Source organism: Danio rerio, chromosome 12 (genome assembly GCF_049306965.1).
Source record: "Danio rerio strain Tuebingen ecotype United States chromosome 12, GRCz12tu, whole genome shotgun sequence".
Lineage (NCBI taxonomy): Eukaryota > Metazoa > Chordata > Actinopteri > Cypriniformes > Danionidae > Danio > Danio rerio.
In genome coordinates, this window is record NC_133187.1 from 35,892,501 (window position 1) to 35,909,850 (window position 17,350).

The 17,350-nt window shown below is 34.1% G+C and overlaps 2 protein-coding genes across 6 annotated transcripts in view; one reads left to right on the plus strand and one right to left on the minus strand.

Annotated features, from left to right (window-relative positions):
• sfxn2 (sideroflexin 2) overlaps positions 1 to 8,649 on the plus strand; it is a 48,210-nt gene extending 39,561 nt beyond the window's left edge. For 4 of the 5 annotated variants that reach the window (XM_073917441.1, XM_021480030.2, XM_073917442.1 and 1 more), the window contains 7 exons: positions 1,954 to 2,039; positions 2,128 to 2,188; positions 3,730 to 3,796; positions 3,887 to 3,936; positions 4,192 to 4,241; positions 4,336 to 4,383; positions 7,618 to 8,649. In XM_073917441.1, coding sequence (XP_073773542.1) covers positions 1,954 to 2,039; positions 2,128 to 2,188; positions 3,730 to 3,796; positions 3,887 to 3,936; positions 4,192 to 4,241; positions 4,336 to 4,383; positions 7,618 to 7,717 — 462 coding nt within the window. In that variant the 3' untranslated portion in view covers positions 7,718 to 8,649. The remainder of the gene's footprint in view (positions 1 to 1,953; positions 2,040 to 2,127; positions 2,189 to 3,729; positions 3,797 to 3,886; positions 3,937 to 4,191; positions 4,242 to 4,335; positions 4,384 to 7,617) is intronic. The other variant, NM_212730.1, reaches the window with a different exon arrangement.
• A 2,149-nt stretch (positions 8,650 to 10,798) lies between these two features.
• Positions 10,799 to 17,350, minus strand: part of timp2a (TIMP metallopeptidase inhibitor 2a) — a 44,378-nt gene continuing 37,826 nt past the window's right edge. Inside the window, 4 exon segments of the mRNA NM_182874.1 lie at positions 10,799 to 13,186; positions 15,147 to 15,271; positions 16,881 to 16,992; positions 17,080 to 17,180. Of these exon segments, the coding sequence (NP_878294.1) occupies positions 12,989 to 13,186; positions 15,147 to 15,271; positions 16,881 to 16,992; positions 17,080 to 17,180 (536 nt within the window). The 3' untranslated portion in view covers positions 10,799 to 12,988.

Sequence of the window (17,350 nt, forward strand, 5' to 3'; positions counted from 1 at the left end):
TTTTAATCTATAGCTTAATCTAACCTTCTGTGTATTCAGATGAAGCTAACTAATATACAAGAATTTCAATAAATTGTATTTAGAATATATATTAATGGAATTGTGATAAATAAAAGTCTCTAATAAGTCAAATATTTAAGTAATGATTAAGATGTTATAAATTATTTAATGTAAAAAATAATACTAGTTATGATTCAAAATTTAATTTAATTAGAATTTATTTTATATTTGATCTATTTTAACTAACAAAAGCATTAGATTTATAACAATAACATGTTATATATTTACTTCAGTATTTATGTACTTATGTTATAGTAAATAAATAAGCATTAAGCATATAGTTTATACTTATCAAAGGAAAAGCTAACAATATGTATTTAATAAATAAATAGATATTATATAGTAGGGCTGCACAATATATGGATTCAGCATCGATATTGAAATGTGTGTCCCTGCGATAGTCACATTGCAGAATATGCAATGTTGTCATGGGATTATAGTTGATCAGCACAACAGAGAAATAAATAGCATGCATGTGCACAAAAGAGTACATTTGTAACTTAACAGAATAATTTTGCTGAATCATTAATACAGTGAAGACTATGAAGTGTTATTTTACATTTCATTATTGAATTTCTGTACCTGTATACTGTTTGACTCCGTATCACCATGAAGCACTGTTTATTCAACTTTTTTGTTGCACTATTTTTTTTTTTTTTACAGGATTACAAAATCACTCCAATCAATCTAAATGAATAGTTTATTTCCTAATAGAGCTATTTAAGTCATCTGTTGAAATTGCATACATATCGCAATATATATATATATATATATATATATATATATATATATATATATATATATATATATATATATATATATATATATATATATATATATATATATATATATATATGTCATAGAAAAGGGCGAAGCAGTGGCGCAGTAGGTAATGCTGTTGCTTTACAGCAAGAAGGTCGCTGGTTCGTGCCTTGGCTGGGTCAGTTGGGGAGTTTCCCCACAGTTTCTGTGGGGAGTATGCATGTTCTCCTTGCGTTCGTGTGGGTTTCCTCCGGGTACTCCGGTTTCCCCCACAGTCCAAAGACATGCGGTACAGGTGAATTGGGTAACTTTCCGTAGCGTATATAAATAAATTGTATTGCGCCAACTCCGCCAAGTGTTTAATGTAGTAATGAGATATATATATATATATATATATATATATATATATATATATATATATATATATATATATATATATATATGAATAATTTAAACTTATTTAAATTTATAATATATTGTAATGAACAAAAAATGTGTAAAATGTGAAATATTTGGCGACGCGGTGGTGCAGTAAGTAGTGCTGTTGCCTCACTGCAAGAATGTCGCTGGTTCGAGCCCCAGCTGGGCCATTTGGCATTTTCGTGTGGAGTTAGCATGTTCTCCCCACATTCCCACTGAGTTTCCTCCGGGTGCTCTGGTTTACCCCACAGTTCAAAAACATGCGGCATAGGTGAATTGGGTAAGCTAAATTGTCCGTAGTGTATGTGTGTGAATAAGTGTGTATGGGTGTTTCCCATAGATGGGTTGCAGCTGGAAGGGCATCCGCTCCGTAAGACATAAGCTGGATAAGTTGACGGTTCATTCCGCTGTGGCGACCCAAGGTTAATAAAGGGACTTAGCCGAAAAGAAAATGAATAAATGAATGTTAAGTATTTACTTTAATGTTATATACTTTTGTGTAATAAAATAAAATACATATTTAATAAATTACATGCATACCTAAATATTTTACTTTAATTGTCAGTTATGGTAATCATTTACTTCATTACAATAAAATAACAGAAAAATAAAAAAAATAAAAAACTTTTTTTCCACTGTTTTCTGTGGTGACTCTGGATCTACATTTGCCGTGTTTTGTTTATTATCATCTGTTCTTCTCTGTGTCTTCAGAAAGCTCCTCCACTGGTGGCTCGCTGGGTGCCATTCGCTGCTGTCGCTGCTGCAAACTGTGTGAACATCCCAATGATGAGACAGCAGTGAGACTCCTGTTTTTTACCAGCTTTTTTCCTGTCAGTTTTGCAGGTTCAGATATTGGCATATTCAAACTGATTCTGTTCTATGCAGGGAGATTTTGCATGGCATTGCTGTGACAGATGAAGATGGAAATAAACTGGGCCACTCAAGGGTAGGAGACATTTACATTTCAGCTATTACATTAGCAGGTTTACATTTACCCTTGCAATAGATATCATATGTAACTTATCCATGCTTTATTTTGATTGTAAAGAAGAAGCTGTATATATTTCACAATACAAAAGAATACTGTGTGTGTGTGTAGTTATTTGCAAAATACTAGTATTCAGCTTAAAGTGCAATTAAAATGCTTAACTAAGTTCATTAGTTTCACTAGGCAAGTTTGGTTATTTAGGCAAGTCATTGCCTTGTTCTGTAGCCAAAAAAAATGTATATTTATTAAGGGCCTAATAATTGTAAATCCAGTTAAAGTTATAGGGAAAACAGTGGTCCCTCGCTATAACGCAGTTCACGTTTCGTGGCCTCGCAGTTTTGCAGATTTTTTTAGTGCAATTTGACATGCTGTTTTTCTACAGCACATTGTGTTCTGCGTCCTGACTAGCTGTAGGCCAATCAATCTTCTTTTACAGTACAAAATGCGTTCAACTTGCCAAATTTACATAAATCTTTGATTGCTAGCAATGTGACTCTGAAGTGCTGTACTGTATTTTTGCAAGTTTTCTCCCCACAATTTCGATGAAATGTTCTGCACTGTCAAAGGCACCTGCAATAGCACCCAAAAGGCAGAGGAAGATGCTAACCATCGCACAAAAAGTTGAACTTCTGGGGCCTCATGTACGAAGACTTGCGTGGAAATCTTACTAAAACATTGCGTACGCACATTTACAGTGCGTACTGTAAAAAAATTCAGATGTATGAAACACTGCGTATGCAGAATCTCACGCATATTCTTTTGTACATCCGAATGAACGTGAAACTGAGCGAAACATGCACGAACACAAAACCCAACGAAAAAGCAATGGCAAAATCAAGCAAAAAGAGAAAGTTTGAACAGAATGTGAATTGGAGGTGCTGCTTTCGGAGGTAGACCGGAGAAAAGCGGTGTTATTTGCAAGTTTGTATGTATATATATATGTATGTATATATATATATATATATATATATATATATATATATATATATATATATATATATATATATATATATATATATATATATATATATATGTGTGTATATGTGTGTATGTATGTATATATATATATATATATATATATATATATATATATATATATATATATATATATATATATATATATATATATATATATATATATATATATATATATTATAATTTATTTTTTTGCTTCAAATGTACCACCTCCAATATGACCTGAAAAAACAACCCAAAAAATATTCTGTTTCCTTACTAAAAACTATTCTGTTCTGGGTCAGATGGACTTGAATACTGTACCAGTGTCAAAGAGATCTGAATGTGATGAATCTTTTAGTGATGACATTTTATCCAGTAATGCTTTTATTCAAAGTACCTTTAATGATACTTGAATAATGAGAACTCTAGATGTAGAAAAAACAACCAAATATGAAAATTGCAACATTCAATTAAAGCATTTAGTATATAAACTGTGTGTGTGTGTGTGTGTGTGTGTGTGTGTGTGTGTGTGTTTATGACAGAAAGCAGCTGTGAAGGGCATCACACAGGTGGTGATCTCTCGCGTTACCATGGCAGCGCCGGGCATGAGTGAGTGCAGAGTTTGACCAGTGTTTAACCATCAGATCTCAGTGCAGAAATAAAACCGCTGAATCCTGAGCCTTTCTGTCCTCTTTCCAGTCATTCTCCCCATTATTATGCAGAGGCTGGAGAAACACAGATTCATGCAGGTCAGTCTGAAGCTCTCTTGTGTTTAAGAAGCACCCATTGGAACCAACGGAGAAAGGATAGAAGAACTGCTTTATGATTTGCAAGGGTTTCTAGTATGAATTCACTTTCTTGTAACATCTAGTTATTATCAGGGGGGCATAAACATTTATTTTATAATGCTTCTTGATGTTGGCTAATGATCAGATGTGTGTTATATGCACTAATTGTGTTTGTAAATCTAATCTTATCTCATTCCCTTTTTCCTTCTGTTGCAGAAAATCACATTTCTTCATGGGCCGCTGCAAGTCATGATGGTCGGTGTGTTGTAAGTGATTTTGCTTCGCTTTATAAAAATAGCAATAATTAATATGTCAAATATGTTTCAGTAGAGGAAACTTCTGTCTATCTCTGCTTCACAGTTTGATCTTCATGGTTCCTGCGGCGTGTTCACTGTTTCCTCAGAGATGGTAACATTTGCATATACTGTACAGATTATATAGGGGGTTTTAATGCAGTAGTGTCATCAAATATACAGCAGGGAAATAAGTATTAAACATGTCATAATTTTTCTTAGAAAACATATTCCTAAAGGTGCTGTTGACATGAATTTTTCACCAGATGAATGCAACCAAATAAATCCATATATGCAAAGAAAACAATATGACTTAGTTTACAAATTAAGTTATGCATAATCAAGTGAAATGACGCTGAGAAAAGTATTGAACACATGAAGAAAGGGAGGTGTAGAAAGGCAGTGAAAGGCCAGACAGCTGCTGAAATCTTATTCAGCTGAAAGTTATTCAGCAACCATCTGGCCTTTGTCAGTGTAAATTAAAATTCGCTGTTTAAGTACAACATCTACATTATCAGTATGATGAAGCAATTCAATGATCCATAACACACCCAAAGAAACTCGAATGCTTTCAGAGAAAGAAAATTAAGCTGTAGAATGGCCCAGCAAATCACCTGACTTGAATCCAATATAAAATACAAAATAAATATCAAATTTGATAGACAAGACTCAAAGAACCATCAAGATTTTTGCATTCTGTTGAAGTCTGTGAAAAATAAATCACACATAAGCAATGCATATGACTTCATTCTCCATATTAGAGGCGTCTTTAAGCTGCAATCGTTAAAAAAAACTCTTATATAAAGCATTAAATCTATTTCAGTAGTTCAGTTCTCCTTGTGTCATTCCATTGCTGTTACACATAACTTATTTTTCAGATTTCTTTTGTTGTTTTTATGTTTGTATTGTTTGAGTTTTTACCAAACCCTGGTTTAATTCCATGTCAACAGCTCCTTTAGAAATATTATTCACAGAAAAAACATGACGTGTTCAAAACGTATTTTCCCCGCTGTAAGTGCAATAAACCTCCAGAAATGTTGGGGTTTAGTGTTTAAAAAAGTGTTTTATTTGACATGTTCATTATTTTCACTTTGACAATTAACATTTAATTAAATTCAAAAAGAGCTCATAGTTATGTAGCGATAAAATAATTGAGGACTTAATCCTAAATAAACTTTTAATTTAATAATAATTATTATTTTCATTTTGGTGAGGCAGTGGCGCAGTAGGTAGTGCTGTCGCCTCATAGCAAGAAGGTTGCTGGTTTGAACCTCGGCTCAGTTGGCGTTTCTGTGTGGAGTTTACATGTTCTCCCTGCCTTCGCGTGGGTTTCCTCCGGGTGCTCCGGTTTCCCCCACAGTCCAAAGACATGTGGTACAGGTGAATTGGGTAGGCTAAATTGTCCGTAGTGTATGAGTGTGAGTGTGGATGTTTCCCAGAGATGGGTTGCGGCTGGAAGGGCATCCGCTGCGTAAAAACTAGCTGGATAAGTTGCCGGTTCATTACGCTGTGGCGACCCCGGATTAATAAAGAGACTAAGCCGACAAGAAAATGAATGAATGATTGAATTATTTTCATTTTGTCAAATAACATGGTAACTCAGTTAGCAAAATTGCTTCGTTTTATAGTGAAAAAATACTGTTTTAAAAATTTAATTTTATATCAAGTAATTTTATTGTTTAATTTAATAAGTATTTATAATAAAATGTACTTCTACCGAATACAATTATTAATAATAGGTTCACTCCTACCAGTGCTTCCCACACATATACTTTACTTGGGCAGGCCCGCCAGGTATATTAACGGCTGCCCAAGTATATTTGGTGATCATTTGCGATCGATTAACTACTGGAAATTCTTCTCTTGCCCTACACATTTAGACCTGTCAACACTCCCACAGATTCTCATGCTCTGCAGACTTACAGAGATGTGTCTTTTGGGCACTTAAATATATGTCCGGCTGAGGTTTCTAAATGTCTTAAAATGTCTGGAATTCCACTTTCGCTTTCTAAAGATGTCGTTAATCATATGCGTTTTTGCATTACCTTTTTATTTAAGTCTATTTTTGCTTGGATTCACAGTTGACTGTGCGAGAGAAACATTAAATAAATAGCCTAATTCTTTGATAAACGACTCTATATACTTAGAGACCACAAAATGACATATTTACTGGCTGCAAAATATTTGTACACCATTAGAAAGGGTTAATCAACTCATTTGCCTTATGTACATAATCTATACTTTTTATTCTTGCAATTATTATAATTTTAGCACTATTTTTATTCCTTTTTACTGTCATATATTTCTCATTTTGCTATATATTTTATTAATTTGATGATTTTAATATATATTACATACTTTATACATATCTAAAATGCTTTGGCAATCCTGTACAAAATGCCACGCCAATAAAGCAACTTTTATGTTCCGTGAGTAAAAGGTTAGTTTCAGTCCGGCTACCACAGTAAATATATTTCAAACCCATGGGAAGCACTGCCTACTGATAATTATATAGTGGAAACATATTTTTAAAACTTATTTTAATTTTATACGTATTTCATTTTAAAAGTATTTCTAATGAAAATGTTCACCTACTGAATAAACGGATTACTAATGGGTTCACTCCTACTAGTGGAAACATATTTTAAAATCTTATTTCAATTTTATATAATTAATGTTAAATTTAATTCTTTAATTTTAAAAGTATTTCTGATGAAAATGTTCACCTACTGAATAAACGGATTACTAATGGGTTCACTCCTACTAGTGGAAACATATTTTAAAATCTTATTTCAATTTTATATAATTAATGTTAAATTTAATTCTTTAATTTTAAAAGTATTTCTGATAAAAATGTGCTCTTCTCCTACTGAATAAAATTATCAATAATGCATCTATTTAATTTTTTCATTTTATTGTACATACTCATTATTTTCCTAGCTTAGGAAGTATATGTTCTTAGATTTTTGCATCAATAAAAACTTAAATTGTTCAATTTATTTATTTTTAATTATTATTTTAACATGTAAATCAGTTGCTGAGTTTTCAGCTTCTTTAAAAAGTTTAACTTTTAACTTTATAGCATCAACATATTAAAAGTTTGTTGTTAATTTTACATTTGATAATTTCATTCATTCATTTCAAAAATACTTAAATTAAAACGCACTCCTAATAAATAAATGAATTACTAAGTCTTTTTGTTTCGCATCCTCATCACATTCCTAGCTTGATTAGCTTATATTTTTCTCTAGTTACTGCAGCTGCAAAAAAAAAAGAAAACAAGTTGTGCAAAATATTGTGGACTCTGCACTGAAGTAAACTAATCTGTTATTTGTTTATTGATTTTTAGTTCGATGGCTGTGTCAAAACTGGAGCCGGAGCTTAGAGAATCCATCATCTCTCAGTACGGGGAGCAAATCAGTCACGTTTACTTCAACAAGGGCCTGTGAGCGCTGGACACACACACACACACACACATTTTTGTTGATAAGGTTGTTAAAAAGAAGCGTTTTGGTTTGACATTTTGCTTTACGACCCAGAGAGATTTGCTGCAGTAAAGCCTAATATATGAAGAGTTGTTTTACAATTGGCCCTAAATGCTGCCGAGAATCAGTTTGATTTGATAGATAAGTTTTACAGAAAATTTCTGGAGATTGCTTGAACCTGATTTAGTCCTCCTGTCATGTATGATTTACCCTGAATAATTGCAAGCAGATTGTGAAGTTTGAAAGATATTTCCCTCTGATGCCAAACTCCATCTTCATTACCACATACATCTCTCAGAAAGCTGTCATTTTTAAGGTCTGATGCTTTAATGCCTTCTAAAGCCATCGGTTTTAACATGTTCTTAAACTGACAGAAACTTGTCGTGAAATATATATCATGTTTATGTTTGAAATACCAGTTACAAGCATAAAATTGTGAGTCTTTAAAGGGACACATCATCCAAAAATGTAAATTCTGTCATCATCCCTTCAATTGTTATAGATATTTTTTTATAGATATACAGGATATTTCAAAGAATGTTGGAAACTGGTAGGTGTTGACTTCCTTATTTTTTTACTGGTTTCCAACATTCTTCAAAGTATCTTCTTTTGTGTTCAACACAGAAGTTTGTAACCACTTGAAGGTGTGAATGGTGAGGAAACCTTCACTTTTGGATGAATGCTCCATTTAAGGTTCAGGTTTAAAGAGTGTTTTGTGGATGTTGTGTGCCTTGCATTTACATTTAAAAAAAGGAAAGCAAAGATTGATGCGCTCGTAGTCTGACCTCACTGTGAACTATCTGAGTTCTGTACTTGTTTTCATCATTATGAGATGATGAAATGAACAGACAGCTGTCGAAATAAACCCCTGAACTCGTGAGAGTTCAACCAAAGTGGACCTTGTGTTTAATTTATCGTCGCCTGAATTCGCTCTTCATTCCTGCCACATGAGGGCAGTGTCTGATCATTCGAGTTTTTAAAAATGTAAATATGAAAAACTTCTTTCAGATGCTCTATGATATATACTGTAAAAGGCCACAAGAGGAGGTCAGTATTATGATATATACTGTAAAAGGCCACAAGAGGAGGTCAGTATTATGATATATACTGTAAAAGGCCACGAAAGGAGGTCAGTATTATGATATATACTGTAAAAGGCCACGAGAGGAGGTCAGTATTAAATATTATATATATATATATTATATTATATTTTACAATTAAGCTATTTCATTTGCTACATACTACGTACAATAGGGCTGCATAGTATTGAAATTTTTTTTCTTTATATATATATTATAATAATATATATTTATATATATATATATATATATATATATATATATATATATATATATATATATATATATATATATATTATATATATATATATATATATATATATATATATTTATATATATATATATATTTATTTATATATATATATTTATTTATATATATATATATATATATATATATATATATTATTTTTTTTATATATATATATATTTTATATATATTTATATATTTATATATATATATAATGACTTAACTCTTTTTGCAAAGACTTTAGATTGATTGGGTTGATTTTATAGGGGAGTGAAATATAAATATATTTGTATTTGATTTAATAATACATTTAATAAACAAAATTGTAATAAATAAACAGTGGGGCAAATATTAAAGTAAAATAAACAGTGATTTATGGTTTTCTGTGGAGATTCTAACAGTATTCAGTTACAGAAACTGAATAATCAAATTAATAATGCATATTCTTCATCATAAAAATGGTTTGATAAAATAAATCTTTATTAAACTTATTTGTGCTCAATTGAAATGCTTTGAACTCTCTTAAAATGCTTACATTGTCACAGGCCTTAAAAAACATGCAAATGAGTAACTTTCACTCTATTATGCTTAAATTCTGCAGGATCTCTTCAAGTCTCTTGTGTTTTGACCGGTGGTACCTGATCGTCTATAATCCTAACTCAACATTGCATATATTGAGATGGGATTATTGCGGACACACACATTGCGATATTGATGATTTGTGCAGCTCTATTATATATTGTATTTGCTTGGTTACACTTATTAATGCAACATAAAAAAATATTTGTATATATGAATTTATAATACAAGTAATTTAATATATTGGGTTCAATGGTTCAACCTTTGCCTTGATTTACTGAACATGATTTACAGCCAATAAAATGTCATTCAGTGTTACACTAGTTCATTAAATAGCTCAAATAATTGTCAGGCGTATTTACAAGTATTATACTTGGTCGCTATCCTTTAAACCACTGGATTTTTCAACATTTTGAATAATATATTTGTAAAATGTATTGTTATATTATATTTAAAAAATAAAATGTAGCATGTTCTCTTGGTTTTATGTATATACAATTGAAGTCCAGGTGGTTCATTCTGCTGTGGTGACCCCTAATAAATAAGGGACTAAGCTGAATGAATGGATGAATTGAAGCCCAAATTATTAGTCCTCATGTTAAACTTTCATTCATTATTAATTTCAGTGAATTTGAACAGACCAAGGCCATTTTCACAATATTTTCTATAATAGTTCTTCTTCTCGTAAAGTCTTGCACTTGCAATTCACACTGAATACTAGTATCTTCCAAAATATGACCTAAAATAATATGTTCTGCCGCCATGACAAAGACAAAAGAAATGAGTTATTAGAAATTAGTTATTACAACTATTATGTTTAGAAATGTGTTGAAAAGTATCTCTCGGCTAAACGGCACTTAGGGATTTTTTTCTAAAAACTACCAATTTTACGCAGGAGACTTCAACTGTGTAATAATATAGGTCAGAATAAATATTTAGTTTTATTTATACATCTGTTAGACTGAACATTATTTCACGCATTTGAAGTTTTCACAAAATCTTCTTAAACCTTTGAAGCATACATTTGGACCGAATAATTATTCATTGAAAATAAAGTGACTTTTATAAATGTAATGTGACCACCAAAATGACTCATAAATAAATATGCGCAGACTTAAAAGCATTAATGGGACCAGCTGATGTAGTTTAATATTTTTTTATTTGGTAATACTGTATATTTATCCGTCAAGTGAACGTCGACATGAGAATTACACAAAGCATCAAAGACATGCATAGTCTGCTTCTTCTACCACAGCTTTTGTCATGTGGTTCAGACACTAGGTCTCACATTCCTGCTCTTTTTCAGCAAATCATGAAAGAGAAAGACAAAAGACTGGTAAAAAATAACACAATGATCATATAAATCAAAGGTAATAACGCATTTTAAAAAGTATAAACGTGAAAAACAAAATCAATTAACTTACGCCATTAGAGTTCAATAACAATTAATACAAAGCCATTTAAGTAGTTATAGCTCGATGCATATTAAACATTAACCTTTATATAGCCTATTCGTCCAAGCTTGTTTATGACAATGCTTCTGGTGTGAAGAAGAGAAGTGAGGATACTGAATCAAAAATCTTAATTTAAATCACACACAAAAAAGCGTTGTACGTTAATGCTGGAACACTGACAGCCAAAACGGAAAGGTGTGAATTGAACAATTACTTATTAAAGGGATTGTTCACCCAAACATATTTACTGACCCTTAAGTGCTTCCAAAATACTGTAGAGTTTCCAAAATGTTGTTAAAATACCTTCTTCTGGGGTCAAGAGAAGAAAGAAACTCGAACAGTTTTGGAATAAGTGAAAGGTTAGTAAGTTATGATAGAATTAACATTAATGGGTGGACTGTCCCTTTAAGAATGCTCCCTTTGTCAATACAAATGATCTCGGTGTTGAGTTTATACAATGATAGCGACGCATTAAATCGATCAACACTTTTATTGTTGCTTTCGTCAGTTCAACAGCGCTTTTCACTCCCTGTCTCTCAATCACTATAACCACATGGTTCACTCTGGCGAAGCGCCTAGCAACTAGTATTCAAACGCCTCGCCCTCAGTCAATCACATGACTTGGCAATGCCCAATCAGAGGACAGCTGCAACAATCCAACTCCATGCCTTCCTCTCAAGCCGCCAATAAACTCCTGAGTTTATTGACAGCACAGGAGGAAGGAACATCGCTCTTTGTTTCCTCTTCCTCAGCGCATGCTTAGAGGCCTGTGCTTTTGCATGCCAATCCAATCAGCCTTGTTTTACTACAGGGGAAAAACCAAGGGTCTTCCCATTACCATGGCAACTAAAGTCTCGGGTACCTCCTCGGTACGTAAATGACACAATACAGAAGATAAAAAAGGAACTTAGATAATTGTAAGTCGTAAAGTAAAACAAGAACAAATTAAAATGAGTTACAAAAAAAAAAAAAGAAAAGAAAAGAGGAGACAGTCCTCTTGGTTTTGTCTTTAAAAAGTGCAAATAGTATCACTGAACTATTAACGGAGGAATAAATGCACAAATTGTGGGCGTTCGAGACTAAGTATATATACAGACATATTGACAAAACAAATTAGGGATGGTTTATTTATAAATGTACGTAAAAACGTTGAATTTGTTGTATATTGCTAACACTAGAAACTGCTGTCAGATTATGAATCCTTAATTTTTTCAGGGGGTATACACGAAGGATGTGTTGTGAAAAGCAGTGGAGGTGAAATGAAGAACAGCTTCATATACAACAGTTCTGAAATTTGGTCAGCAGCACAATTTTGTTTCCGTCACAAATTCCTGACTAGCGACATTAACTTTGGTCTTTAATTTGCTTTTCCCTAAACCCCAGTTCTTTCCAGGTCCCCGCACATCTTTGAACTATCTGGGAAGTCCTGCCTCACCATTTATCTGAGTGGACCAATTGGCATGGCTTTGGGGAAATTACGCTACCTTCAAAAGTAATACTTTCACTACCACCCCATGTGGGTTTGAACTGGATTACCAGAAATTGAAAATACCAAATGAGCTGAGCGACTGCAGTTTTGGGAGATTGTAAAGAGATCCTTTGTGCAGAGAGAAATCTAAGCGCTGTTTTGGGGGGCAGAAAGTGCTCTCGTTTTAAAGGATTGTCCCACACCCGATGGAGAGCCAGCCTTGGGTGGGGTTGTTACATTCGCTTCATTCTGTCTCATGTTGCGATATCTAAAGAAGACTGTACACTAAATCTAGCCTGTTTCAATTTGGTAGAGTTTTGTCTTTATGCCGATATTATGTTACACCTCATCTATGATTTTTGTAAGAATCTCAGATCGGGTGATGTGGAGAAGGGAGAGAGAGATGTTTTAAGGGTCTTCCACATCCAGAAACTCTTTTTTGGGAGGCGCGACTCCGCGGTACCAGGCGCAGGAGCCGTCTCCTCTCTTGATGCAGGCGTAGTGGTCAGACTGGCGCCCATGAATTATCTTCTCCGTCACCCAATCTGTCCACAGACACTCCTCTGGGGCGCTGATCTCGCATGGGAAGGTCGCACAGCGTGTGATCTGGGTTAAGCAAAAACAATGTTTGTAAACTGGGTGTGATACTGGGTCTGTTTTTTGTTTTAAAGCATCACGTGAGGTTGGCTAAATGAAATGTGCAAATGCTACATATATTATAACAAGGTAAATACTACTTGGGTAAAGTGCAAGTAGTGTGTGTTGACATCTAAAAATGCAGAAAGATTTGAGGTGTCATATTTATGCATAGTACATTTACATTTAGTCATTTAGCAGACGCTTTTATCCAAAGCGACTTACAAATGAGGACAAGGAAGCAATTTACACAACTAAGAGCAACAATGAATAAGTGCTATAGGCAAGTTTCAGGTCTGTAAAGTCTAAGAAGGGGAAGTATTAGTAGTATTAGTAATTTATTATTATTTTTTTTTGTACAGTTAGTGTGATATTTAAAGAGGCAATTGCAGATTAGGAAGTGAAGTGGAGACTAAATAGTTGAGTTTTTAGTCGTTTCTTGAAAGAAGCGAGTGACTCTGCTGTTCTGATGCAGTTAGGGAGTTCATTCCACCAACTGGGCAGATTGAGCGTGAGCGTTCGCGAAAGTATGATCCTAGTATGATCCTCACAAGCTATTCTTGCACTAACTCCATCTAAACCTTTTTAATTTTACTTAAATATAATCAGCTTTGGAGGTTAAAGGATTTTAGCCCTAATGTGGTTGAACAGATTGATGGATAAACTCCTGGATAGTTGGATGGACTGGTAGATGGATGATTGGACGGATAAATACTTGAATGTTAGATGGATTGATGTACACATGAATGGAACTATCGATATATAGATAACCTGATAGATGGGTGGGTGGATGATGGATAAACTCTTGGATAGTTGGATAGACTTACAGATGATTAGATAGATGGGTAACTGGATAGATAAACAATCTAATGTTTGGATGGATTGATGTACAGATAGATGGACCAATAGATATATAGATAAATAAGCAGATAGATGGGTGGGTGGATGCTGGACAAAGTCTTGGAAAGTTGGGTGGACTTACAGATAATTGGATGGATGGGTGATTGGATAGATAAATAGTCGAATGTTTGGATGGATTGATGTACAGATGCATGAACCAATAGATAACCAGATAAATGGGTAGGTGGATGATGGACTTACAGATAATTGGATTTATTGGTGATTGGATGGATAAGTAATCGAATGTTTGGATGGATTGATGTACAGATGGATGTACCTATTGATAGACAGATAACCAGGTAAATGGGTCGGTAGATGATGGATAAACTCTTGGTTTGTTGGGTGGACTTACAGATAATTGGATAGATGGGTGATTGGATGGATAAATAGTTGAATGTTTGGATGGACTGATGTATAGATAGATGGACCAATAGATATATAGACAAATAGATATATGGATAATGGATGGGATGGATGGATAGACTGGTACTTCGATGGATGAATGAGACAGACAGACAGACAGTTTGACTAATAATTGGAGTAATGGATGAACAAGACAACTGGATAGATGGATGAATTGGTACACTGATAATCAGATGGATAGATAATCGGATGAATGGGTGAATAATGGTTGCATAGACAGACAGACACAGGCAATAATACATTTAGGGTTGGATGGAAAGATAACTGGATGGATGGATGGATGGACAAGCATATGATATATAACTGGATGAATGGATGGACTTATAATCGGATGGATCAATATAACTGAATGGGATGGATGGATGATCTGGCACTTGATATTTAATTGGATGGACAGATGGATATAAAGGGGGGTGAATAAATAGACAGAAAGATTAATTTGCCTGTCATTCTAATTCAAAATCCCATTTTGCGTACCTCAGGTCATGACCAGTTCAAATAAAATGAAACAGAGCCAACTGTTCAAACTCTGAATTTTGCTCACTTGTTGACAGTATGTTTTACAGTGATAATTATTATATGTCCCTCCAAAGTTTAATATCCTCACCTTGCAGTCACACCCCATCTGATAGCGCTGACTAAGGCTCTTCTTCTGGGTGGCACTCATGGATTCCCAGGGCATGATGAGATCACACAGAGTCACGTGCATCTTACCGTTGGCCTCCGCCTTGCCTGAAAACACACAGTGTGCAGACAAAACAAACTGAACAGTCTGTCAACATCTGATAGTCATGGGCACATCAAGACTCAGCAGACAAAACAACAGCACAGCAGAATACAATAACATGTCGCCACGTTTACCAAACGCCGCTTTGTTCTAGAATAAACTGTACCCTTCTGTTAGTCATCTACTGTTCTTTATTATGACTGAACCACATTACGGAGGTCATCACAGAGTCAGCGACAGAATTTGGTGAAAAACACTACACACAAAAAGGTTTTTGTTGAAGTATAGCCAACCACAAAGTTCACAGAATGGGAGGGAATGTACAAATACAATGACATAAACAAGCTATTTTAGCTCTGGTTACAATTTGAAACTTGTGCAGTTTGTGCTCAGTGTGGAGAAGTCGACGTGTGCCCTGAAAACACAACCTCAGCAGTTACTCCACACTACAGGATCAGCTCTCTCATTATTTTACCTCCCCTCCTCCTCGAAAACTTGGGCTTTAAAGGCAATTGCTACCCTCCACAGACCTCTGCCTTGTCAACTCTGTAATTTGGGCTCTGCTGGAATGGGCTAAGATGGGGAAACCAGAAGTTTCTGTGTTCATCTTTTGTCGTTCTTTTATATTCTGTGTTTTTTCCCTTCGGAGTTGCCTGCTCAGCAAGTTCATTAGAAAAAGAGGAGAGGAGCTGAAATCCAGCTTTAAATTCAGCACGTTGCACATCATCAACTCACAGTTTGTAAACTTCTGTCCTGTCTGAAAATGGATGGCCTCGAGTGGAGCACGAGCCAACTGGCAAGTTCTTTGCTGTGAAGGCTGTAAGCAATAGTGTTGTTTTGTGGATTGACTACACTGTAAAAATGTCTGTTAATTAACAGGTTCTGTTTGATTCATAGTTTTCTTATTTATTTATGGTTCTGAATTGCATCGATTATTTATCGATTTTTAGTTTGAAAAAGTATGAATAAAGTATGAATAGATAGAAAGTTTAATATCTAGTTTTACACAGCCTGACAGCAAATTCAGATGTGGAATATCACATGTTTATAAGTATTTCTCATTTGGAGATATGATGTGTTAAAGTTGGTTGCAATGGTAAGTTGATGGGACTTTTCGGAGTTTTCCGGGACAGTTTTTGAAAAACCGAAAGTCGGATCAGTTAGAAAAGATATACCATGCCAAGTCAGACCACTCTTAAGGTCTGACCAAAGTTTGTTGGTCATAACATTAAAGCCCTAGGAAGAGATATAGTCCGAATTTTTAGTCTCAGAAGAATAATAATAAGTTTAAACAGGATTTCAATAGGTTGGCTTTCTCAAGCCAACAAAATTAGGTCTGTAAAATAACTAAAAAAGTACTGGCAGTCTATTGCCAGGTTTTTGTACAGTAATTTCCAACATCAACCCACTTCAAGCTATTAAACATGTCAATAAAAGTAACCTTTTTTAAACTTGTCAACATCAAAAGTTGTCGGAGGAAAGATCAAGGTCCCATAATGCAATACAAAAGGATAAATAAATGAAAAACATCAATCCCAATATATGGACAACAGATAAATATTACAGATATTTTTTTCACAGTGTACATTTACTTGCCCAAAACACAATTTTTACCTGAGATGAGATACTCCTTCTTGCCGTTTGTGTCCAAATTGGTCACTCCACACACTGCAGATGAGGGCGCAGTGAAGACCACGTCAATGTGGCGGTCCGGGCCTTTAAACATCTGCATGAGGACAACAAATCTTTTAATCCAATGAAAGGCATTTCCAATGGTGGATAGGTTTTAACAGCTGCCATTTTCGTCCCTCACCTTGATCTGCTTAATCTCATATTGGATCCGCTTGATCGGGTTCCCATAAATATCGTTCCCAGAATCCACTTCTTTTTTTCCAACCACCTTGGCTCTGATTACTGGAGAGAAAAGATTCATGAATGGGTTATTTTTATTAACTGCTAAAACAAGGTATTATAAATGCTATAAGTAAAAATAAGACCATCAGACACTGTAAAAAGCAATTAGTGGAATGAGTAAACCTGTTACCCTAAAATTATTAAGTAAATTGATCATTAAAAATAATTAA